The 25,687-nt window shown below is 35.2% G+C and overlaps 1 protein-coding gene across 2 annotated transcripts in view; it reads right to left on the reverse strand.

The window, feature by feature from the left end:
- MAN2A1 (mannosidase alpha class 2A member 1) overlaps window positions 1–25,687 on the reverse strand; it is a 58,692-nt gene that overhangs the window by 11,711 nt on the left and 21,294 nt on the right. For both annotated transcript variants that reach the window (XM_083354727.1, XM_083354728.1), the window contains 9 exons: window positions 24,081–24,267; window positions 21,105–21,282; window positions 17,732–17,934; window positions 15,922–16,107; window positions 15,582–15,696; window positions 14,083–14,150; window positions 2,666–2,831; window positions 929–1,162; window positions 724–846 (listed from right to left, as the gene is read on the reverse strand). In XM_083354727.1, coding sequence (XP_083210853.1) covers window positions 724–846; window positions 929–1,162; window positions 2,666–2,831; window positions 14,083–14,150; window positions 15,582–15,696; window positions 15,922–16,107; window positions 17,732–17,934; window positions 21,105–21,282; window positions 24,081–24,267 — 1,460 coding nt within the window. The remainder of the gene's footprint in view (window positions 1–723; window positions 847–928; window positions 1,163–2,665; window positions 2,832–14,082; window positions 14,151–15,581; window positions 15,697–15,921; window positions 16,108–17,731; window positions 17,935–21,104; window positions 21,283–24,080; window positions 24,268–25,687) is intronic.

The following is a 25,687-nucleotide window of genomic DNA, read 5'->3' on the forward strand; positions in this document are numbered from 1 at the left end:
CTTTCCCACTGACTTTGCTTTTCAGAAGATAGCAAAAGATAGTCACGTGACCCTGGGAGACTGCAGCCATCATAAATATGAACCAGTTGCCAAGCTTCTGAATGTAAATCATGTGACCATAAGTCTGAAAAATGGTCATAAGACATCTTCTCAGTGCCGTTGTAACTTTGAACGGTCACTCAATGAACTGTTGTAAGTTGAGGACTACCTGTATTAAGACCGATTTTGTTTCTCCATGTCACTGTTCACTAAGAATGGACACTAACTGAATGAACAATTATCAGTTTCCCCTTTTCACCATTTAGCTCCCTGCTAGTAGATCTCACAGTTTCTAAATGGGAACATGAGAAATCATCCAAAAAAATTAAATCTTCTGAAATTCTAAATCCAGGTCTAAACTAATCATATAATGATTGAGATGATAGCATATAGTATATAACACATTATTTCATTTAATTTGCCTAATTATTTATCAAAACAAAGAGCAGGTAAACTACATCAAATATACCTGTAATTTCAGCAACCATTCCTCCCTCACTCTCCTTTAATTAGTCTGAAGGCAGTTTTCTTAACATTCTGTTTTACTAAGTTGAATTTTATTTTATTTTTTTACTAGGAAGGAGTCAACTTTGATTCCAAGTGAATGCATCAACAGTCACTTCACTTCCCTCCTAACCCAAAGTCCAAAAGTAAACCTATTTATTGCAAATGTAGTAATATTACCTTGCTCTCTCCATCTGGCAAGAAAAGATAAGCTCCACTTTTATCTCTGTTACTGGTAGTTCCATACCAAGCAAAGTCCAACTTTACCCGATAATTCTTATTATCTTCTTTTGTATTTACTTTCTAAAGGGAAAGCAATTAATGAGGTTAATCTTCGTCATAATTTCAGTAACAACAGTATTTAAAAAATTCTTTACATTCATACCTCAACAAGTCCAGAATTCCCAGAGAACCAGATTTTCATGTAACGGTTCTCTAACATGATCTCATCCAAAGCATTCTGTACCTCTTTAACAGTAAAAATTCTGTATGGCTTGACTAATTTAGCTTTATCATTATGATATAGATTATAATCAGCAACTGCAGTTTCTGAATTCAGTCCCTCTAGAAGCTCATAAACTCCAAAACCCAAAGGAGGTAATTGAGCCAGGAAAGAGATCTGTTAAAAGAAAAGAAAAGAAAATGTTACATTTCTGATGTCAAGAACAGATATCCAAACATCAAAAATATTTCTGGTTCTCAAAACAACAAATAGTTAAGATCTTAAAATCAAGTCAAAAGAAGTACAAATTTATCCAGAAGAATGGTTTCTTACATTAACTACACTTTCAGTCAGCTTAATTGCCCCCAACAATCTGGGTCCTCATTTTACCTACCTCGGAAGGATGGAAGGCTGAGTCAACCTTGAGCCTGGTGGGACGCGAACCTGCACTAATTGCAGGCAGCTGGTGTTACTTATATAACTAATTTCCCAATATAAAGCACCTACAAAGCTGCTTGCACACACACACACAAACACACATACATAATTACCAAGTATCACTATTAATATCAATATTACTAACATCAACCTTAAGCATAATAAAATCCGTTCAATATGGTAAACACACCATCAGGTAAGCTCAGTTTCTCATGACTCCACGGATACACCTAGTTTTCATGATGAAGCTATGGAAGTGGCATTGCCTTATTTGAGGCTTTTTTTTTTTAAAGTAGCTTACTCATTCGCCACCCAGGAATTTTGTGGACATTTCTCAGATCTTTACTATGCCTGACTCTGCTTAGTTTATAAGCCTACAGCTGCCCCTACCTAAGAAGTCTTTTGTCACAGATATCACTAAAATATCTGTTTATTTCCTGTTTTAAAATAAAATGAGTTGATACAATAAAATGATAAATTTTGATAAATGATAAAAATGTTAAATTAACCTGGTCAAAAGGAATCAAATTCAAAATATTATATTTAATAGTTGATACTGTGTTATGTTTCAGACCCTTACTTGTATGTTTCAAGTAGACAAAATATATCTTACTTCTTTACATGAACTATGTATTCCATTAGAGATAGTAGGTACAATGCATATAGCACCGGTAGGTATGAACATCTGATTGTCTTAAAGTACATTCATTTGGCTAATAATTTAATCAAAGTAAGGTTATTTTCTCCTACTACAAAGCAGAAGAAAGGAATGTTACTTCCATACTTCTATATAAACATCTAGTTTAAAAATATATATGCACAAATGAATCTGTATTCAGGTCTCCTCACCAATTTCAAATTTAAACTTCTAAAGTGAAAAAATTATAATTGATCAGTTTATCAATAGTTTTTTTAATTGCAGTCCCATATTGAATTTTTAATTTGGGAATAGATCTATTAATCCGAGCAAATTTTATTTCTAAGTAAAGGTTCTTGGGGTTTAACTGTAAAAGTTCCAGAATTTTCCGAGACTCAGAATGGAGGCACTAAAGAGAGGTGTTTTTTTTTAAAAAAGTAACTGGAATTTTAAAAAAAGCAATCCAGAAGACATTCTTTATTAACATTAATAAATTATTGACTGAAATTTAGTATTTTTTAATTTTTCAATTAGTATTTTTTAACTTATTTTTCAAAATTAAGTTTGTTTTAGAACATGTAGACATATCTATTAAAATAGCTTGCCTGGTATGCATCATGTGATATTTTAGATATTCCATCCCATACTGCACTAAGTTGGACCACAACTGCTTTTCCAGATGGAGAGAGTACTTTAACTCTAGGCGTGTTGATGTAGAGTGAAACCACCGATGAACGTTCTTGTTCCACAGGATTATAAATCAAAAGGTGCCTGTAAGAAAATTGATGAACCTTTTAATCTGGTAAAGTAATTCTGCTTCACTTAAAATAAATTCCACAGATATGAGAAATCATTAGAAATTGAATCAGATATATTCATGACTGGGTTCATAACTAGACTTAAGCTATAATTTATTTTATGTATAGTTTGAACAAACCACACATTAATCAGATTCAATCTTGTAGAGAAGTAAAACAGTCATCAATTGTTTGGACAATTCACCACTTTTATCTCTTCTATACTTAAGGGGTCAAGGAAAGCACCTAAAATATATAAAAAAAGAATCCTTCTTATTATACATTGCTAAACAGCAACCGAGAGCCAGTTTGGTGTAGTGGTTAAAGCATCTGGCTAGAAATCAGGAGACTGTAAGTTCTAGTTTTGCCTTAGACAGAAAGTCAGCTCATTAACCTTGGGCCAGTCCTTTCTCTCAATCTTAGTAAAGAGGTAATGGCATAAGGCGACTTCTTCTGAAAAACCTTGCCAAGAAAACAGCAGGACCTGTCCAAGCAGTCTCCAAGAATTGGACATGATGGAACAAAACAACAAAGAAATCAAGTGCATTAACAGTTTTAAATTATTTATTTTCCAAAAAATAATCTAGAGTTTACTTATGGTTCCATTTGCATATATGAAATAAAACCAACTATATTATGGCTTATCATGATGTATGAACCTAGCCTGTTTTTTCATCTTAAAATAACTATAGTTTTATATATTTTGAGGATATATAAATAAATTCTTGTTCAAGATGAATTAGTAAGGTAGTCTTTGACTGACAATTGTAATTAAGCCTGGCAATTATTGTTGTTAAGTCATAATGACCAATAAAGCAGATCATTACACGAACCACTCAACTTTACAACTTTTTTGGGGGGAAGTTATTAGGCAAACTGTGATTATTAAGCGAACCAGAAGTAAGCAACAAAAACATCATGCAGTCATATAACAGTGGGATTCTGCAAATGGCTGTAAATGCAGGCTAGTTCCTGATCATCCAAAATGTGGTCATGTGACCATGGGGGTGAAAGGCTGCCATTGGAACTTCAGAATCAGGTATTAAATAGTTTTTGGAGGGTGGCACATTGTAACTTTGAATAAGCGACCAGTCATAAATTGAGAACTACCTGTAATCCTGTTGTAGGATATATTCAATGGACTTATACAACACCCTCTTAAAAATTACTATGCATAAATGTACCATTATTTTTCAAAATGTAAGTATTTCATAGCACTGGATTGGATGAAATTAAGCTTCTTCCAAAGTAAACATCTTCCAATGAAGGAAACTTGCCAGATTCAACCCACTGTTTAACACCTTGCTGACTTAGTAGCATCCAGATATATTGGAGCTAAAACTTAAATTCGAAATTGAACTAAGAAATCTGGTGAATCTAAAGATAGCTACAGAAATGCTATTGCACTGTTAAAATCACAATTAATATATCAATGGACACTGAAATCTAAACTTAATGCTATATTTATACAGATTACAAAAATGATTTTAATATTAAAATAGTATAACTAGACATGGCATTTCTGGCCCCAATCTCATGTTATCATCATGTTCCACAATTGGTTACATTACTGAAATACTTCCTCTGTAAATCTGTACAAGTACCAGCTGCAAAAGTGAAAACGAATATATTGAAATTGTGTTATTGTATTCTATACCTACAGGAAAAAAAAGAATAAAAGCAACTAAGTTTCAAGTTAGAAAGAAAATATAAGTAAGGAAAGTTCCACAAAACTGATATATCTATAAAATCAAACTGGCCATATCATAGAGAAAATTTCTGCTTTGATGTGTATTCTTCTGAAATACCTCCAGAAAAATAAAAAGTGTGAAGTTATATAATAAACAGTACATAGGTAGATAGTTAGGTAGATAGATATAGGTAGGTAGAGATAGATAGATAGATAGATAGATAGATAGATAGATAGATAGATAGATAGATAGATAGATAGTATTCACTAGCAAAGGGAATAGCTCTAAGTAGCATTTACTTGCAACTGAACCTGTATCACCAAATCTATCAATGTCTAGAACTGCACAATTTTGTTATGAACCAAGAGAACTAAATAATACAAAGATCTACATAGAAATCATTCAAGCAGATGTTCGGTTCTATGCTTTGCCTATGTAAATGTTTTACACCAGAGTAGGTAACATGAGGTCCATGGATGCTAGTATAATCAGGCACTACAATTCCAACTTTTAAGATTGTTTATCTTAAAAGTAGATAAGGACATATTTTATATAATATTAAATCCAGGATCAAATATAGTTGAATGCTGGGAAATATAGGAAGAACGAAACATCTTTAAAATTAAATCAGAAGAGTACTACTAAGTTAATATTCTGTTCTACAGCTTATAATAGGAATGTGACTGGCAATTATGAGAATAGAATGCTGGAATCCATAAAGACTTGTATTATATAGTTACATACCTAAAAAGTTTACATTCTCAAATAAAGATTGATTTTATTTACTGATTTAAAACTGTAATTCATATCCCCACTGATTATATGAACCCAGATATATTCTCCAGTACCTTGTCACTGATGCAGACTAGAATGTATATATCTCTGTACCTAGGAGACATGCAAGCTACTAATATATAGATAATCTGCATAACACACAAATTGAGGAGATGGGAAAATGTTAAATCTGACTAAAAATAATACAGAGAAATAAGGGCAATATAAGTAATCCTTGACTTACAACCACAATTAGAACTGAAATTTTGATCATAAGTCATGATAGTCAGAAGTCAAGGCACCCATGTGACCAGATCTGATTTTATGACTGTTTTTACAGTGGTCATTAAGCAAATCATTCTCTCAGATGGACATTTACTGGTAGAAATTGGCAAAAACCATTGGAAACTGGCCAAAAATGTTGCAGATTTTGGTCATGTGACTGCACGTAACTATAGCCAATCTTAAATGTAAGCTCGATGCCAAGTACCTGAAATGCAATCATTTGACCATGCTTGGGGGGGGGGGGGGAAATGCAGCATTTTATGACAGAAAGCACATTTTCTGAGGCTGTCATAACTGAACAGTAATTAAGACAGGTCATAGGTTGAGGACTAACTGTGTAATTATTCTATTTTGAACACAACTACCAAGAAAAATGTCGCTAAATTAATTTATGATGTACGTAAATTAATTGGAATAGTCTAATTTATCATGGAGACAAACATTTTGGGGAAGAGACGAAAATTAAACGCTAAGAACAAGCCCTGTAAGCAGAAGGAATACATCTTTTTAGTAGTCTTCCAATGTATGTTTGCAACTTTAGAAAGGAAAAATAAAAACACAAGATTTGTATATACAGGGTTTCCAGTTAATAAGTTTGCATTTCAGATACACAACAGTATACACACTGTAGCTATGACTAACACAAATCTACTATACTGTTTTAGAGCAGTTATACGATATTATATTAACTGGGGTTTTACTTATGCAGGGACTAATATAATTTTTTTTAATCTGTTTTTAACTTTTGTATCTTTGTTTTTTAATCACCCTGTAAACCGCCCTGAGTCCTTCGGGAAAGGGCGGTATATAAATGTAATAAAATAAATAAATAAATAAATAAATAAATAAATAAATAAATAAATAAATAAATAATGCCACCTATAACATCATAGTTACAAAAATCAAAGCATCACAGTTACAATAACGAAGCATCACGCTCACAACAGACTCTACTCATTCTGTGTAGCACAGAATACCACTCATGTGGAAGACAGCAACCAGATGTAACTCATCACAAAATTATTTTTTTAAAAAATCCTGAAGCATAGCGGCAGGTTTATTGAAGGAAGTTTTTTTCCCCCATTTAAATTCCTGGAGAACTTCAAAAAACTGAACAACTACCTCTGTTTCAGAGGCAACAGGCAGCCATGCTGCTCTCACCATTCAGAGCACTTCTTTGTGGCACTGGCCTCTGGGATTATGCTGGAATTGATTCTTCCTTCAAAAATTTAAAATTGTTCTCCTTTTTCGATCAGCCAGAAAGACCCTGAAGAAAAAAATTTCCAGTCAGAACATTTTTTCCCCCTAGAATTAGAAGTCTGGCTTGGCCTATTCCAGCATTAAAGTGCTCTTCAAAATTTCAATTAAATTGTGTTTTATTCTTACTGCCGCTTTGGCATAGAAAAAAAAATCTATCTTGGTATGATTCTAAGCAATGGGATGGTGCGTTTAAATCAATGGTGCATCTATGAGAATTTTCATTCGTAAAAATACCACCTCCCTTTATGAACTTTCAGGAAGGCTATAAAAATCTGGTGGAACTGTTGCATCGATCACATATTAACAAAAACAACAGAGATGCTTTTTAAAAATACCCTACGTAATTTCCCAGAAACAGACAACTGCAAGCATTAACCTTTACAAAGAAAATAAATTACTTACCTCTAGTATCAATGAAAAATTCATACCAATATGCCTAAACATTATGTCATGCAACTCTTAACTAGGAAAACTGAACTGCATCAAATGCACATTACATCATAACTGAATGCAAAACCCTCAATGCTAAAACATAATCTCTTCAAAAAGCATAAATATATGAGCAAGAACTCCAAAGAGAGGTAATTTGCTTCCTTTCTCCTGATAAACAGAAGAAACAATTGGCAAAATCCACAGATCATCATAAAAGTATATGGATATTTCACAAATTATAGCACCAGCCATAAATGGTACTGTAAATGATACCCCCCGCCGCAAAAAAAAAATGAAGATACAGCCTAGAATCCTAAAAAAAAAAGTCAAAATAACACACACACTTATTGCTTTCTGTAAAAATAATAATTTCTAAACCCCAAATGATTGAAGACATATTTGAAAGTGGCAACAAAGCCAGAGAATGTTGGAAGAAAAGCTCAAAAAAATGTGGGCTTCAAAATTCAGCATCATTTTGAATCTTGCGATTCAATCAAAAGCACATAGCAAATTTCTACCTAAAACTTGTGAATGACCTCCGAACCTTAAAGTTTTGTAACTGGATACAATGTATTTTCTATTTTTAAAAAATTCTCAGTATAACATTACTTTTACCAATAGGGTCAGCGTTTGTAATAAAAAAAAATCTAACGGTAATATTCACCCTAAATAATGACATATAGTTTGTTCAACAAGTGTGCAAACATTTCAGAGCTATTTTTCTTTGGTTACAGTGCAACTGATACCTTTTTCATTATGACTGTACCTAAAACTATTTGCTGTCACTTCTGCTATTTATACACTGTAAGAAAGAATACATCCAAGGATGTTTACCTTTGGGACCCAACTAGGTCTATGGTTCTCACTATTGCGCCTGCAGCCCTCCACTTTGGTGCCTTTTCAGTTTCATGCCCTCTTGTCTGTGTTTGGCCATGTTGTCCCATGAATGGACAAACCCTCCCCCCCATGCAAAGCAACTACCGTGCCCAGAACAATGTTGTCAAAATGTGTCCACTGACCATAAAAGTTGGCAATGCTATAATAGAAAGATTATATAAATATGCACAAGTTACATACATATTTTCCATTGCACTGAGTCGTAACCTATGAGCAATATTAGCAGAAGCAAGTATTTTTAAATCTCTACTTCCATCCATTGTGAGGAGTCAGATGACATATACATTTAGATAACAATAATAGTAACAACAATAACAACAACAACAAATTGTGAACAAGGTTTCAAGGAATTAACTCTTACAATTCTGTTCTCATTACTTGTGGCCCTTAGGAGTTCAAATATTTGATTTTAAGTTTCATTGTCAGCAATGATTAATTTTCAATAGTCAGGCTTAATCTAAACAAATTTACCTTATTCCGCTGTGGTCCATGTGATGCGCATGCACCTAAGCTTATATATGACTGATATAAAACTTTGTGAATAGGCTACAAGTTGATGTCCAATGCTCTGACTGCATTACCAACTTTTTACATGAGCAGAAAAAAGCTAACAAATTGTAGACAGTTTGTTTGTGAAGAAAGCAATATGTGGTTTTGTTACCCAAGACTACTTGCAGAAAGAGAAAATGAAATGCGCAACAGAATGCAACAACATTTTGGTTTATCATGTTGTATCAATTGGCAAAGAAAGACACTTGTAGTTTTCTTCATTAAATCAATTAAAGCTTAATATAAAACCAATACTATTAAGCAGATTTTCTGAAACACTATAATAATCAATCTTTAAATTTAAAGGTTAAAAAATAAAATCAATAGAAAAGTTAAGATTTAAAGATTGTTTTAAAAAGTCAGACATTTTAGATAGATATTGTTTGAATGTTTTAAACATTTTTTTGCCCTAATGACCTCTAAATATGCCTTTATTATTCTCTCCCAACCGATACAAGATGTTTGCGTTGTAATTATTTTCCTTAGCATTTCCTTTGTTTCTGGCTTATGTCTGTTTTACACAAGAAGTAATTCAAATGCAACAAACATTTGAATTGTGTTACATTGTATTATTATAATCAACTGATGGGCTGCCAAAGCAAGATACATTAAATCAAACACTTTTACAATTAAAATAAAGATGTTCAATGGTGACAGTGTGCAAATGAAAACAATTCTTTTTATTGGAAAAGCGAATGGAAATCCACCTGTCTTCTCCATTTACAGTCTCCAATGAAACTGCATATTCTATTGGAAAGTGTCCAATTCTCCAGAAGCAAAAATTCCACATCTTACTAGCTATGATGACACCTTGTTTTTGCAGAATTCTGTTTTATTTATTTATTTATTTGTAGATGCAACTGAAATTATTTTTTTATGAATCTAAACATTTATTTATTCAAGAAGCATTATTTCGTAGTCGAGTTTCTTTAGTAATAACATAGTTAACCATTTATAATAGAAATTGGTCTACTGCTAATCGGAAGTAACATTCTGTAAGCTTTGGAAAGGCTGCACCAAAAAAAGTAGCTAGGGCCCTGATTGGATTGCATTGTATTTGAACTGCATTTGGGGCCCTGATTGGATCTGCACCGCTTTTCAGCAGTATTTCAACTACTCAGAGTTGCTGGGAAGTGCTACATTCTATATAATTATATAACTAAAAATTGAAAACAGCGGTGGTACATTCAGGGCAAGTGTGTCTGAGATTCCTTGTATCTAAGAATGTCTGCCTTAGTTCAGTGCAACCCTTGTTTTGCAGCTGTCTTTCGCAGTACCCTTTTCAAACTTGGAAACTGTCCTATCTGTAACCAAATCACTAGTCTACAAGGACAGATTATTTATCTAGGGTCTGTAATCTGTGCTCTTCAGGCAGAAATTAGGTGTCTAGTTCAGCCCTTCTACCCTATTGAGCCTCCGTGCTATCTGCCCCCTCTACCACAAAGATCCTGCAGAAGAAGGGCAGTGTGGACAACCGTGGGATCTGGCAGGGTGAGATCTGTGAACCATAAATACAAAGCTTTCGCTGTGTCCCTGCACAACACATACAGTGCCCTTTCTGACCTTAATAGGCACATTAAGGAGACAGGTAAAGGTATCTGTGGTAATAACTCAAATAAGCAGTGGATCGTAGTCCAAGATGAAAAACTTGTTTTCGACAGGGAGAAGTGCAAATCTGGTATTACACAGCAGTCATGCAAGAACAGAAAGGCATCCAAAAAGAGAAGCCACCTTCTGGTTGGTGATTCAATTATAAGGGATGTAAATTTAGGAAAGGACACAGAGGTTTTGAAAGAGGTCAGGTGTCTTCCAGGTGCTACTGTCAGTAGAGACAAGAAGCGTATTTCTAAAATAATCAAGAATGCCAGCAAGGACTGTGATGTGGATGCTATTGTACATCTTGGCATTAACGATCTGTCCCAAAAATATGTACTCTCTGTGCAGAATGATTTCCAGAGCTTGGGGCAGGAACTTAGCAAAATAAGCTGTAGGCTTACTTTTTCAGAGGTTTTACCAGTGTATAAGGAGCAAAATGGAAAAGGCCAGCATATAGAAGAATTTAATATGTGGCTAAAGGAGTGGTGTAAAGGAGAAGGCTTTGGTTATATTAGTCACGATGTCTGTAGCTGGTCCAATGAAAAAAATGTATAAAAGAGATGGTCTGCATCCATCCAAGAAAGGGACTGAGTTACTTGGCAATAAATTCACAGCTTTTCTGGAGGAACATTTAAACTAAACAACAGGGACAGTGAGTTAATTAATACAGAACATCACTGTCCCCGGCAATCTAAGAAAATAGGGGAAGTCAGGCACTACACAAGTTATGTAGCAAGTAAACACAGGGTCAGTCATAAAGGACTCAAATGTCTATACACCAATGCTCAGAGTATGAACAGTAAGCAGGGTGAACTAGAATGAACTAGGTAATGAGGGCGGATATGATATTGTTGCCATTACGGAAACATGGTGGGACAAAACCCACAAATGGAACACACAGCTAGAGGGATTTAAACTATTTAAAAGAAATAGACTAAACAAAAGAGGAGGTGGAGTTGCTCTATATATAAGAAATAACTTTAGAGCATAGCAATGATGAAAACTGTAAACTTGAATGCATTTGGGTCAATATAAAAGGGGGGAAAATGACATTGCCATAAGTGTATACTATAGACCGCACAACCAAGCAGAGGAAAAAGATGAACTTTTTGCTAGTCAACTAACTAAGGTATGTAGGAAGCACATCACAATAGTAATGGGGGACTTTAATTACCCTGATATCAACTGGGAGACAAACTCTGCACCAAGTGGAAGATCTAACAGATTCCTGACAAACCTAGCAGACAACTTTCTCTCCCAAAAGGTAGAGAAGGGAACTAGGGGATTAGCCATATAGGATTTAATTCTCGCTAACAGAGATGAAATGATAGAAAGTGTCGAAGCCACAGGAACCTTGGGGGGAAGTGATCATGCAATATTGGAATTCAACATTCTAGAAGCACAAGCAATAGAACACAGCCAAACTAGAGTCTTGGACTTTAAAAGAGCTAATTTCAATAAACTTAAGAGACACCTTGGGAAGAATTCCATGGATGAGAATCCTAAAGGGGAAAACAACTCAAGAAGCTTGGAAAATTTTGAAAAGTGAGATAATAAAGGCCCAGTCAAGCACAATACCAACAAAGAAGAAAAATAACAGCTCTCAAAAGAAACCAGCATGGCTGCATAAAGAACTCTTTGATAAATTGAAAGCTAAAAAGGACAAGTATAAGAAGTGGAAAGAGGGGTACATAACTAAGGCAAAATATCAGCAAATAGCCCGTGCCTGCAAAGATGAAGTGAGGGAAGCTAAGGCTCAAAATGAACTAAGGCTTGTGACCAAAGTCAAAAATAACAAAAAGAGCTTCTTTCAACATATAAAAAACAAGAAAAAAGTTAAGGAAATGATTGGTCCATTAGTGGGGGAAAGTGGCAAGAAGGTGACAAGCAACAGGGAGAAAGCAGGACTCTTTAACTTGTTTTTTCCATTTGTCTTTACACAAAGGGAAAAAAAAAACAGTCCAATCTACCAAAACCAGTGCCATAAAAAACAGAATAGAAACGCAAGTTAAGATATGCAAGAAAATGGTAAGTGAACACCTGTCCAGCCTAGACGAGTTCAAATCACTAGGACCAGATGGATTACACCCCAAGGTTCTCAAGGAACTGGCAGACGTGATCTAAGAACCACTGAACTATAGTTTTCAAAGATCCTGGAGCACTAGGGAAATACCAGAGGACTGGAAGAGAGCTGATATAGTTTCCATCTTCAAAAAAGGGAAAGAAATAGATCCAGGAAACTACAGACCTATCAGCCTGACCTCAATACCTGGGAAGATTCTGGAAAAGATAATCAAACGAACACCTTGATGCAAACAAAGTCATCACTAAAAGCCAACATGGGTTTGTCAAAAACAGATCATGCCAGACAAATCTTATTGCATTCTTTGACCAAAGTGACAAAATTAGTGGACCAGAGGAATGCTGTAGATATAATTTACTTAGACTTCAGTAAGGCATTTGATAAAGTAGATCACAACCTACTACTTGATAAGATAGAAAAATGTGGGTTAGATAGCATCACCACCAGATGGACTCATAGCTGGCTGACAGGCCGTACTCAGCGTGTGGTCCTCAATGGAACTGCATCTACATGGAAGGAACTGTGTAGTGGGGTGCCCCAGGGCTCTGTTCTGGGCCCAGTGCTCTTCAACATCTTCATCAATGATTTGGATGAGGGGATAGATGGGGAACTCATTAAATTTGCAGACAACACCAAGCTGGCAGGAATAGCCAATACTCCAGAAGATAGGCTTAAAATACAGGAGGATCTGGACAGACTCGAACACTGGGAGCTATCTACCAAAATGAAATTCAACTGTGAAACAAGTAAGGTTCTACATTTAGGCAGGAAAAATCAAATGTACAGGTATAGTATAGGTGCTCAATAGTAGTAACTGTGAGAGGGACTCGGAGTCCTAGTAGACAATCACTTAAATATGAGCCAGCAGTGTGCTGCAGCTGCCAAAAAAGGCAACACAGTGCTAGGCTGCATTAACAGAGGGATAGAATCAAGATCATGTGAAGTACTAATACCACTTTACAATGCCTTGGTAAGGCCACACCTGGAATACTGCATCCAGTTTTGGTCACCACGATGTAAAAAAGATGTTGAGACTCTAGAAAGGGTACAAAGAAGAGCAACAAAGATGATTGGGGGACTGGAGGCTAAAAGATATAGGGAACGGTTGCTGGAATTGGGTATGTGTAGTTTAACAAAGAGAAGGGTGAGGGATGACATGATAACAGTGTTCCAATATCTCAGGGGCTGCCACAAAGAAGAGGGAGTCAAGTTATTCTCCAAAGCTCCTGAAAGCAGGACAAGAAGCAATGGATGGAAACTAGTCAAGGAGAGAAGCAACCTAGAACTAAGGAGAAACTTCCTGACAGTTAGAACAATTAACCAGTGGAACAACCTGCCTCCAGAAGTGGTGAATGCTCCAACACTGGAGGTTTTTAAGAGGAGACTGGACAGCCATTTGCCTGAAATGGTATAGGGTTTCCTGCCTGAGCAAAGGGTTGGACTAGATGACCTCCAAGGTCCCTTCCAACTTATTATTATTATTATAACATCTGTGCAAGTAATCTGGGTTGGGGCACATGCTGGGAGGGGCAAATGCTAGTAATGGATAAACTAGAGCAAACAGTGATTGTGCTGAATTTTCCCATTCACACATACACAATGCAGAAATATTTAACATTTTTTAGATATTTTTAAATATTAAAGAACCAAATATTTACCTTGGCTGTTTTCCCAGCTGTATGACAGTCTTATGTGGCAAAGAATCTTGTGAAGACTGAGTAATATCCTACCAGCAGGGAAAAGTATTTTTGGTTAATTACTGATGCAACATATGAAACAAAAATCAGTGCTAGGAATAGTCCAAGAGAGCCTGCGAACACTGGGATAAAGTAAAAACCAAACAGTTTAATGTACCAAGCTTTCGTTGGCCAACCGCCAACGTCGTCAGAGTAAAATTGCTGGAGAAGCAAGACTGCATTTATATTACTGGCATTTTTGCACTCTGCTCATAGAGCGCGTCACAAGTCTATTTGTCTCCACTGGGCGTATTGTCCTGAGCTGCCTTGCACTCGCTCTCGTGGAGTGCGGCTGTGTCTGGATGCCTGCTGTCAGGGGGAATCGTGAGCCGTTCTTTTAGCTGCGGTCGGTGCCCTCGTTACACATGCCCCCACGCCAGAAGTTTTTGGGGATTCCTCCCCTCCCTTTTGCCTGTTGCAATACGATGCCACCGTGCGACCATGAAGTCCTGATCCTGCCTTGAAGGCAAGCTCCGTCAGTGCTTGCATTGCCCGTGCTGTTCTTCTTCCCAGCTCCTAAGAGCTTGATAGGCAGGGAGCACATCTATATGGTGGATACAACTACACTCCACGAGAACGAGTGCGAGGCAGCTTAGGACAATATGGTCGGTGGAGGCAAATAGACCTGTGACACACACTATGAGCAGAGCGCAAAAATGCCAGTAATATAAATGCGGTCTCACTTCTCCAGCAATTTTACTCTGACGACGTTGGCAGTTCGCCAACAAAAGCTTGTTACATTAAACTGTTTGGTTTTTACTTTATCCCGGTGTAAGAGCATTCTGTTCTAATATTAATATATACACATACACATACACATACACACACACACACACACACACACACACATATATATATATATACACATATATATATACACACACACACACGTATACATATACATATACACTGAAGAGCTTATTTCAGATTTTATTTTCAGATTGTATATTCAGTGGAAATACCACCTCTAGTAGTTCACAATAAAATTACGATGTAGCAGCAAAGTTTCCAGAATATCTCCTCTATGTTTTATCTCCGTTTTTTTTTCTGAAGCAAAATAAAGAATTCCTTTCATTAACCCCTTTCTTTCCTATGAACAAGTATTAAACTCACAAAGATGTAGAAGTTTTCTTTAAAAAATAAAATGGGCAGTTGGAAGCCAGTTTGCTTTAAAGTACTCCAGCTAGCCCCCGCCCAATCCCAATATATATAGGAAGTTATGAAAAGAGATCCTGGGAGTTTTGCATACATGCATGTATTCTGTATTCAATTCTGCTGTTCTATTTCCTGATAGAAAGATGAGTTCAAGTTTATAAATCACTGTTTAAAATCTATATTTTTAAAAAGTTATTTTTTCATCAGCACATTTATGGCTTCTGTAACAGTAACCAAGATCATATTAGCTGCTTTGGGAAACCCACCATTGTAAAGAATGGTGTTGCTGTGTTGTAGCTATACATTTCTGGGTCCTTTAGCATAAGAATGTGAGTAGATTCAGTGATGATCTCCTTCAAGTTCATTAATGAATGGAAAAGCCTGAGAATAAAATAAATACACCAATAATGAAGACTAAATTCAAATATTTTTGTATTAAATTTGCCATGAAATATTTTTTGTATTAAAATGGACATGCCAGCATTACACTACTTAAAACTTAAATCAAGCAAACAAACTTAAGTGATCTAAAACAAGACTCCAGATAATTAGATTCATCTTAAAGAATAAAACCTGCCAAGACACTTTAAAGCTTTTAATCCTTACCTTGTACCATAATCTACAACCACCCAATCTTTTGAAGTTCCTGTGATAGCATCATGATGCTGAAAAAGTCCCAGATTTCTTCTTGCCTCTGTCAACAATCTGTAGTAATCTACTGAAGGAAAATTTTTTGTTTTCTCAAACTTTTTGGATTGTACCACAGCCAAAGAATACAGAATTTCTGCAGCCCTGAAATAAAAGAGAATGCATATTACAGAATTATTAGCTAAACAAATATGTGTTTAGTTGGAGAACATTTGCAAGTTTGACTTCCATTTCATACAATCACTCAGTGCTGTAAGATGTGTTAGGAAAATATTTGATTAGAGGCATTATTTTGATCCTTTCATGCATGGAAAGCTCACTCCCATAGAAAAATCATAGCTTGAAAAACAAAGTCTGGGATGCATGCATTTAAGCATGAATATGTCTATCTTCTGATAGCTTAGGCCTTCTATAATGTTCTTCAATGGATAGGTGAAGTTACTGGGATTCAGGCAATGTAAATATTTTATCAACAAACAATTCCTTTAAACATAAAATTGGATCTGACTTACTTCATTGTGCTTTTTGGCAAAATATAAATTTAAGCATTTGTCATCGTCACGATTACCATAATCTTTTGGAGTAGATGATACACGAAAAGCATTTGAAAATCCCAAAATGATGAGACAATCATTTTCTTTGGTTGTCTCTAGATTTCTACTTCCTGGGAGGGGCACAGCAAATATATTACTTCTGTATATTCACAACTTGATGAAGTAGTGTTTTGCTCATGGGAATGCTTTGCATGCACTTTTTGATTCTCACACTATTGAGCCACAACAGTTCCTCTTCCCTAAGGTCTGAGAATTTCTATTGAATGTTGCTAACTTAGAACCTGTCTGTCATAATCAGAAATAATAAAAGAAATGGATATAGTTTATATATCTTTGGAATTATGTTTTGGATGTCTTTTGTAAACCCACATTTGTAGGCTGACTAGCTGTAATCATTATATCCCCCTAAACTTATTAATGGAGTGTTTTTGTTCTGCTCTATTGGGCTTCAGGATTAACTACAATGAGAAGTGGTATAAATGTACTTTTAAGTTGAATGACTATTTTAAAAACTTACAATTAATGGTGTAATTAAATTAACAAAAACAGTTCAGTCAGGTTGTTGAACACTTCAGAGAATGTTTAGTAGATTTAACTGCATTAACCGACAGGTGAATATGTACTTTCTCCTACAATTTTTAAGCTGTGATCTGAAAAATCCATGTGACTTTATAGCCTTTGTTGCTTGACAAAGAGAAGTATTTCATTTCTGGATAGATTATTTCTTGATTTAACAGAGAAGCTACTGAACTACTCCAAGAAACAAAAAGTCAAAACAAACAAAAAATTCTAGGATTTTAATACCAACCAAAGGTCATCTATTAAGAAAAGTATGAGATGTTACCAAAATGAAATTAAATTTTGGAGAAAAGAGACTGTGGAAGAAATAGTTGATAGTTGATTGAGAGAATGTAGAATAGAGGGTCTGGAAAACTAAACCAAACCGTTCAAGCAACATATATCCCCTTGTTTTCACCAAAAGGTAAATAAAGTAAGGTAGTTCATCATTGCAGTAGAAGGCATTAATTATCTAACAGCTTTTATAATATTCTACAATAGTTAAGATTTAGGCCAAGATTTGTTGCATGATTCCATTGTAGAATATATATGTAATAAATGCTGCTGGATTTACATAGAAATAGAACAACATAATTACAGAAGCCTATGTTACTTAATAGCATGAGAGCATAAATACTCAAAATTACACTATTTACCTTAAATACGATTCTAGAACTCTATCTAAGCGTTTGTAGAAAGGTCGTGATGTAAAATATCCACTCCAATAATGATGATCTCTGTCTGCATAGGTGAAGAAATCTCCGCTCAAAACAGGGAATACTGAATTACCGCTCTTTCCATCCAATTTGCCAGCTTTATGCAGCGCCTCAAAATAATCTGATAATGTTCCAAACTGAGCCTAAAGCAAATTAAAATGTGGTATGAATTCTTTACTGTGCATTCAATTATAACAGATTTTATTCTTCAAGCAAACTTTGAGAAATCTATTGTTTCACTTCTGTAGCTGTGATTTCCTCGTTGTTCTAGGTGGGCCTACTTTAGTTTTTGTTTCTCATTTTTCTTTTCTCTATACAAAAATAACTTTTTCCATTGAAACAATAGAAAATATTTGTAGGTTTTTAGATTTTGGCAATGGTTTGCTCTCCAAGCTTGTTTCAATTTAGTTTCTGAACGTTTCATTACCAGACTAGGTAACGTCATAAGGATTTTCTTGTTCTATTTTCCTTAGCTTATAAATGTCTTATGGCATATCACTGCCAAAACCTTTTCCATTTCTGTTTCACTTTTTACCTTTGCTACTATAGCTTGTTAATTTTACAATTTAACAGATGAGATGGGGAAGCCTGATGTATATATTTTGCACGCAAACCGTGAATTATCAAAATGTGGAGCACTTAATGGGGAAGATGAGACAGATGATGTAGGAACTTTCTTTTGACTTGAGGTTCCTACTTGGCATGGGTAGCTAGCTTATATCTTTTAAATTTTAAAAACTCACAATCTTATCTAGGAAAAATAATATATTTTTTTCTGATAAAACCTAAACAATTTTCCTATTACCAATCTTCTGGCTTCCCACACTTAAGCATACATAGCTGCTGCATGAGTAGTTTTCATTGCTGATGTAATTTTAGAAGACTTCATGGATCAGGTCTGCATTATGGTGTATAGCAAGTTATCTTATTAATCTACCATTCTTTTTCTGAAGATACCAGAACAATGCTTAGCATAATAAAGCAGCACCATTTATCCTAATAAATCTATATACTACTAAAACTCTTGCATCTATCTCATATTTTGTAACCTTTAATTAGACAAAATGTTGCATCATAGAACTAAAAGTTTGCCAAAAAAAGTTACCTCAAAAGGGCTAACTCACAAAAGGCTGGGACCTATTACTCATGAGGAAATGAAATCTGGGGATTTTTTTTGGCACTGCTGCTGTTCAGTGCAGCTGCTACATGAGCCATGATCACATCACGATCATCCCCATTTTCAATATTGCCTGACAGCTTCCCAAAAGTCAATAGGGAATATGGAAGGCAGTGGTATCATCGCTGATATGCCTACGCTCCTTGCCTTCTTCACACTCGCAAATTCTTTACAGTACTTGTGTGAAACTTGCAGGGAGAAAACATTAAAAGTTAAGAAAGCCTTAAAGATTTCAATGTACTGCTAGATTATATATCAAAAATTTGGAACATCACAATTTTGCATGCAACAAAAGCTGTATATATCTTTGTGTGTTAAACAAGCTGCAATTAGTTTACTATCCCATCTTACATTCCCATGTTTAAAATTCACTTACTTTGAATATGACATGAGTTTGTCTTAAAGCATCATATCCATGATATTACTTAAAATGACATCAAAACCTTGAAGAAAACTATGTACAGAATCCCTCTCTTTTGCATAGAAGGAAAAGAAAGAAATGAGAGTTGCAGAAACCTAAACTAAAACAGTCCAGTACAAAAACTGTAACTAACACCACATTATACCTAAGGATAAATAATATGCTACCTATGTGACTATATTCTTGGAGATGTCACACAGATATGACTAAAATTGTTATGCTCCAGGCAACAAATTGTTATAATTTTAAAGCAATTGAAATAATAAATATAATCATTTCAATTAAATCCCTGAAGTCCATTATCCACAAATTTTCAAAGAATTTCAGTTGTTTTACATAGAAGAGAAGTGCTTACAAATACAAAGTTTCCTGCATTTGAATTTAAGAAATAGCAAATCATGAAGCAGTTAATCTAATGACTTTTCATTCAAATCTAAATCATTTCAAGGTTATATAAATTCAGTGTAAGTCTACTTATATAGTTTCATTATGTTTTAGCTATGAAGTAGTAAGAGATAATTGTTTTAAAATTTGCTATTACTTTCATAACCCTTTACTTTGAGGGATCTGAAACTTAAAATATATGCAGTCTCTGTGTTTAAAGTATTTCTAGTCCAGTTAAATAAGTATGAATTCTGACATCGGGACACATTCATATTCCTACTAATTGTGTGGAAAGCCAGCACAACATATTTATCTTTAAAAAATTTAAACTGTGGTGTTAATACTCTGTAAAACTATTTTAAGAGAGAGTCATATGACTGTCATTTTTTTCTTTGAGCTTAGTGAAGATTTGGGGGGGGGGATAGAGAGAAGATAAAGTGGTAATCTGTTCTGTTAGCTGAAGTGATCAGTGTAAAATTTTATTTAGTTACTTGAGAGTTTAATTTTCTTGGAGGAAGAAATAAACTACCTGACTTATACATAAACCATATACTGTACAATTATGTAATGTACCAAGGAATAAAACTATTTCTAAATAGGTACAAATAAAGATTAAAAACTGTTAGCCAAAGATTGCAATTCCATATATTATACAACCCCATACAGCAGGGGTGTCAAACTCACCACGTCACGTAATGTGTCGTGATGTATTGTGAGTTTTTTCCCATTGCCGGATCTGGGATGGGTGTAGTTTCAGCATGACACATCACGCCCGCGGGCTGGCAGTTTGACACCCTTGCTATACAGGATTGCAATCAGCTTACAACCATTCATGTGATGACCATCTGAAGTTACAACAGCAGTGAAAAAAGTGATTTATAACCATTTTTCACACCTTTGACAGTTGCAGCATCCCCATAGTCACATGATCAAAATTCAGATGCTTGGCAACTGGTTCACATTTGTGATGGTTGCTGTGTCCTGGGGTCACGTGATCACTTTTTGCAACCTCCTGATAAGCAAAGTCAATGGGAAAGCCAGACTTTACAACCTTGTTACTAACTTAAACAGTGATTCACTTAATAGGAAAGGTTGTAAAATGGGGCAAAACTCAATAATTGTTTAGCTTAGCAACAGAAATTTTGGGCTCAATTATGCTCATATGTCAAGGACTACCTGTACACCGGAAGAATATCTCACCAGAAGCTGAGGAATCATGTTTTAAAACACTTATATATTTATTTGCTATGACAGTCCAGAAGCAAATGTAAAGCTTTAACAAAATTTGTAGTGGGGAAAAAAATGGGTGTCTTAAGACCATTGCTTCTTACCTTGACATGGAACTCAGGATGAGAATTCATATAATCAAATAACTTCTGATAATTCTGATATTGCTGATCCCATTCTGAACTTTCAGTATAGCGAAAATCATCTCCTAGTGGAGCCAATAAAATTTTGGTACGAAAAAGCTTTGACTTCTTTCTGTATTGATCTAAAATCATCCATGCCCTTAGAAATAAAAGAATAGATTTGCAAAATTTTACTGATTGAATTAAATTACTAACGTTTTAAAAAACATTTATGCAACCAAATTTGATTCCTGAGTTCATAGTGTGACTACTCCTTCTAATTAAATATGCAATCCTATGAAGGTTTATCAACATTCATTTCAATATAAAATGATAAGATCTTTAGTTTATTTATATGTAATCAGTATGACTGAGCAAACAGATTTAGAAAATCTGTATCAATGAAACGGGAACGTTCAAAATCCAGGGAATTTATCAATTTCACCAATTTTTAACTCCGTCTGTCTAATAAAACATTACAGATTATAGTCCCATTGTTCATCTATGGCTAAATTTATTCATAGCTCATTATTCTAAAACATCCACAAATTTTCCCAAATACAATCAACAAAAACTTGTTGAATATTGATTTATTTTATTTACTAACTCTTATGTGCTACTTCACTCCCAAAAGAATAAGTTTACACAATCTTCTTCAGGTAGGTCAAGATCAAAACAGTGAAAAATAATTAAAAGTACAAGTACAATAACCCAGGCACTCAAAGAATATTCAAAACAAAATAGTGAGAAAACAAAAACAAGGAGGGTTCACTTATCATTACTACTCTGGTATCCAAACTTCAATGCCCATGCAAAAAAGGCGTTACTACATTCTTCTGTTTTAGCAACCCTGTTGCAATAAACCAAGAGCTTTTGTCACAGAGTAGAAAAACAACTGCTCTAGGAGCACTTCAAAGAATTATGAACCCCTTCAGTTTCAGAAACTGCCAAAGTCATTCACAGCAATAAACAGAATCCAAACAAACAAACAAAAAGTTCAAATGGTAAAAAGTAAAGTACCCCATTTCTTTATATCATGCCACTAATATAAACCATTAGTTTAATTAACATATTAGGGAACAGTGAGATAATATATAATCTAGGGTCTTTCTCAAGAAAGCATTTTATTTGGTGTGACCTATTCTCCAGTCATCTGTTTCCTTACTTGCCATCTTTCTGGCTTTTCCCAGATATGTTAAATCTGCAACATTCAAACTGACTCAAAATTCCAAAGATGTAGCCCAAATGCTTTCAGTTTGGGTAATATTCTTTCAGAAGTTGACAAAGCAACTTCTGTTGTGGATGCAAATGTCTACGTAGAAGACAACAGTGATTCAATGTCTAACAAAACATTGTCAACTCTTGGTTTTGTCCATACAGTACACAGAGTACATATAGTTAAGCTTATTACAAATATTTCTCTGCTCATGATCATAATTGAGCCCTGAATTATAGTAATAAATGATGCTGGTCATTAAGTGAGTCACCAAATGATCATAACTGATTTTTAAGACTTTTGTAGGAGTCATCAAGTGCAGGGCTTTTCAATCTTTTCACCCATTGTACCACTTTTAGGATATGGCAACATCTGAGTACCACCAGTCCCCTAGCAAGGTGTCAAAAACTTGATGACCAAAAAAAAAAAGGAAAAAAGTGATGAAGTACAGGTAGTCCTTGACTTACAACAGTTCACTAAGTGACTGTTCGGAGTTACAATGACACTGAAAAAAGTGCCCCCCAAGCCACAGCCAAGCAAGACACCTGCCTGCCCGCCTGGCGGCATTCTTCCTCCTGTCTGAGGTTTTCATTGTTGTGAGCATTTCTGTTGAGGATTGGCAACGGGGGTGGGGTGGGGTGGGTGTTTGGTTTTTAATCCCCCCCCCCCCGTCTGCTGGGTGGTTGCAGCAGGTTTTGGTCACTTCACATGACCCTGGGACACTGTGACCATCATAAATATGAATCAGTTGCCAAGCATCTGAATGTAAATCACAAGACCCTGGAGATTCTGCAACATTCCAGCTGATCGGCGCGTCGTCTGGGCTCAGCAGAAGTGCCAGGATCAGCGCCGAGCTCCAGCTGGAGCCTGGCGCTGATCCTGGTGCTTCCACTGAGCCCTGACAGCCCTGCAACTCCAGCTGTCTCTCACTCAGGCTTGTGCGGTGCTGCCACCGGTTCAGCTCATTCCTCTCCCCAATTACCACTTTTCTAGGATGGTCGTGTACCACCTGCCAGGTGCCAATGTAGCACAGGTGGTACCTGTACCACTGGTTGAAAAGCCCTGATCAAGTGAATGCTATGGTCGCTAAGCGAATCCATTATACCCAATAGGCAGTTTTTGCCAGAAATTGGACGGAAAGACCAGTTTCCAGCAAAAAATGTCATAAATTACAATTGTGGAACTGTGGAATTCTACAAATGTTATGTTGTAATGCCACAATATAGATACTGAGAGAGACAGAGACTGGATCATGTTGTTGTAATGATCTGTCTAGATTTGGATGTTTACAATTCCATCCAGCTACATCCAGGACAGAGAGAAGAGTAGCAAGGCTATTATTTCGGTCCTACTAACAGCTCAACCATTCTTTACTCCACCACACTTAAGACTCCTCCTCTTTCAACTGACCGTTTTAAGAATTATATTGCTGAGACCACTACTGTTTTTTTAAAAAATAGCCTTTTCATCTTCTGTGAATTCTTCCATCTTCCATCCTGCTAACACCTTTTTGTGTGTGTGTCGTTCTTTAGATCATAAGCATGAAATGGGGTGAGCCGCCTTCTTTTACTTAACTTGAAAGCTAATCTGGCATCTGGTTTTGGCTCATTAGCCAGGTAAAATACTTGAAATAATGTTTGAAAATCCAAAGTTGCATTAGTGCAAAAAACCTTTGTCTAATTCTAAAATGTTCACATTTTATAGTGCATTATTGTCAATCATTAATATTTTTATACATTTACCTGTGTTGAATGTTTCCGGAATGAATGGCTTCAGGAGGAACTCTCCAGGGGCAACTAACTCTTCCTCCAGGAAGTCGCTTAAAATCAAACTGGCAGCAGATTTTAGGATCTGGTCCACAAGTGTGAGGAACGTCATAGCTATAGAAAGGCATCATGTGGCAGAGAATATCTGTATCAGATCCCAAATCTAAAATTAAAATACCAAGATAAATATAAAAATAAATACTTTTATGTACATCATAAACCAGACCTCTCAGAATCCATAACCCAAGTTTAGGGCCTTAGAGAGTTTTTCTTCCATCACCAATTAATTCCAAAAATACTTTTCTTTTTCCTTTTTATTATAAGCCATCTGTCATCTAATAAAATATACATGTCTTTCCTCTTTGTCATTCTCAAGATCCATGGATCATGTCACAAGAAAACAATATTCTATCTTATCAGATGACAGAATTAAATATTAAATTGCATTCACATACTATATACTCATTTTCCAGTTTACAATCAAGATTACAATTGACAATCATATATAAATGGAAACTATTTTTTATTTAATAGGTATACTGAGAGGTAACACAAGCTTATAATCTGTGCTATTTCATACTAGTGTACCCTGAAAGCATACTAGCTGGTTGCTTTCACAGATTTAACAATGAATGCTGTATGCCAAGAATTCACATGCACTGAATTTCAAATTGTTCATATCATTTCACCCTACTAGTTGAATGATTCTCGATAATATGAGATATCCAAAATGATAGTCAAGTACTTCAGGACTACTATGTGCAGAGAAGTCTAATAGTCTTATGTACTATGAATTTTAAAAGAAATGTAGTAATGCTGCATAAAGCATACTGCAGAGTACCAGAATGTCTTAGAAAAGTCAAACAGAAAATCAGCTAAAACAGGTTTAAGAAGCAAAGATGTAAACCTTGGAGAAATCTATCTTAAAAAACTTGGAAACATTACTCAATTTAGGTACTTGACTATAAGTAGAATTGTGCTTCTTTTATTAGTACTTCCAAAAACTGATTAGAAAGTTTGCTCCCATCCCATTTATTTAGAAATAAATAAAAACAGAAAATAATGAAGTCAACTATCTTCCTATTTTGCTAACACAAATTTGACAGCATAACTTACACTATAGTACAAAATGATAATAAAGAAGTCTATTCGGAGCTTGTTTATTTGTGCCAGAAACATCACAATTAAAATAAGGCACACTATATGACAAAGTATAAAATACAAGATTATTCAGAGCTGACACCACATTACTCAGGGCAACAGACACTGTAGTACAAAAAGTTAATTCCTTGCAAGAATTTAAACATAATTATGTATTTTGTAGTTCATTTATCACCAAGATCTTCATAGTATCGAAGTACATATTTAAAGGAATTAAAACTATACTCTCATTTGCAGTATTCAGTTTTGAAATTTACACTCCTTTACTTAGAAAATGAAGGGTAGTATTTTTCTAAGAGTTTAACACTATGAAATTCTGGCAAAACAAACTAATGGCTTTTAGCAAATAAAAAGCAACTAGCAGTTAGAAAACTCACAAGTAAAAAAATTTAAGCATAGCCTCAACTGGAAAGCTCTCAGCA

The sequence above is a fragment of the Vipera ursinii genome, assembly GCF_947247035.1.
Source record: "Vipera ursinii genome assembly, chromosome: 2".
Taxonomy (NCBI): domain Eukaryota; kingdom Metazoa; phylum Chordata; class Lepidosauria; order Squamata; family Viperidae; genus Vipera; species Vipera ursinii.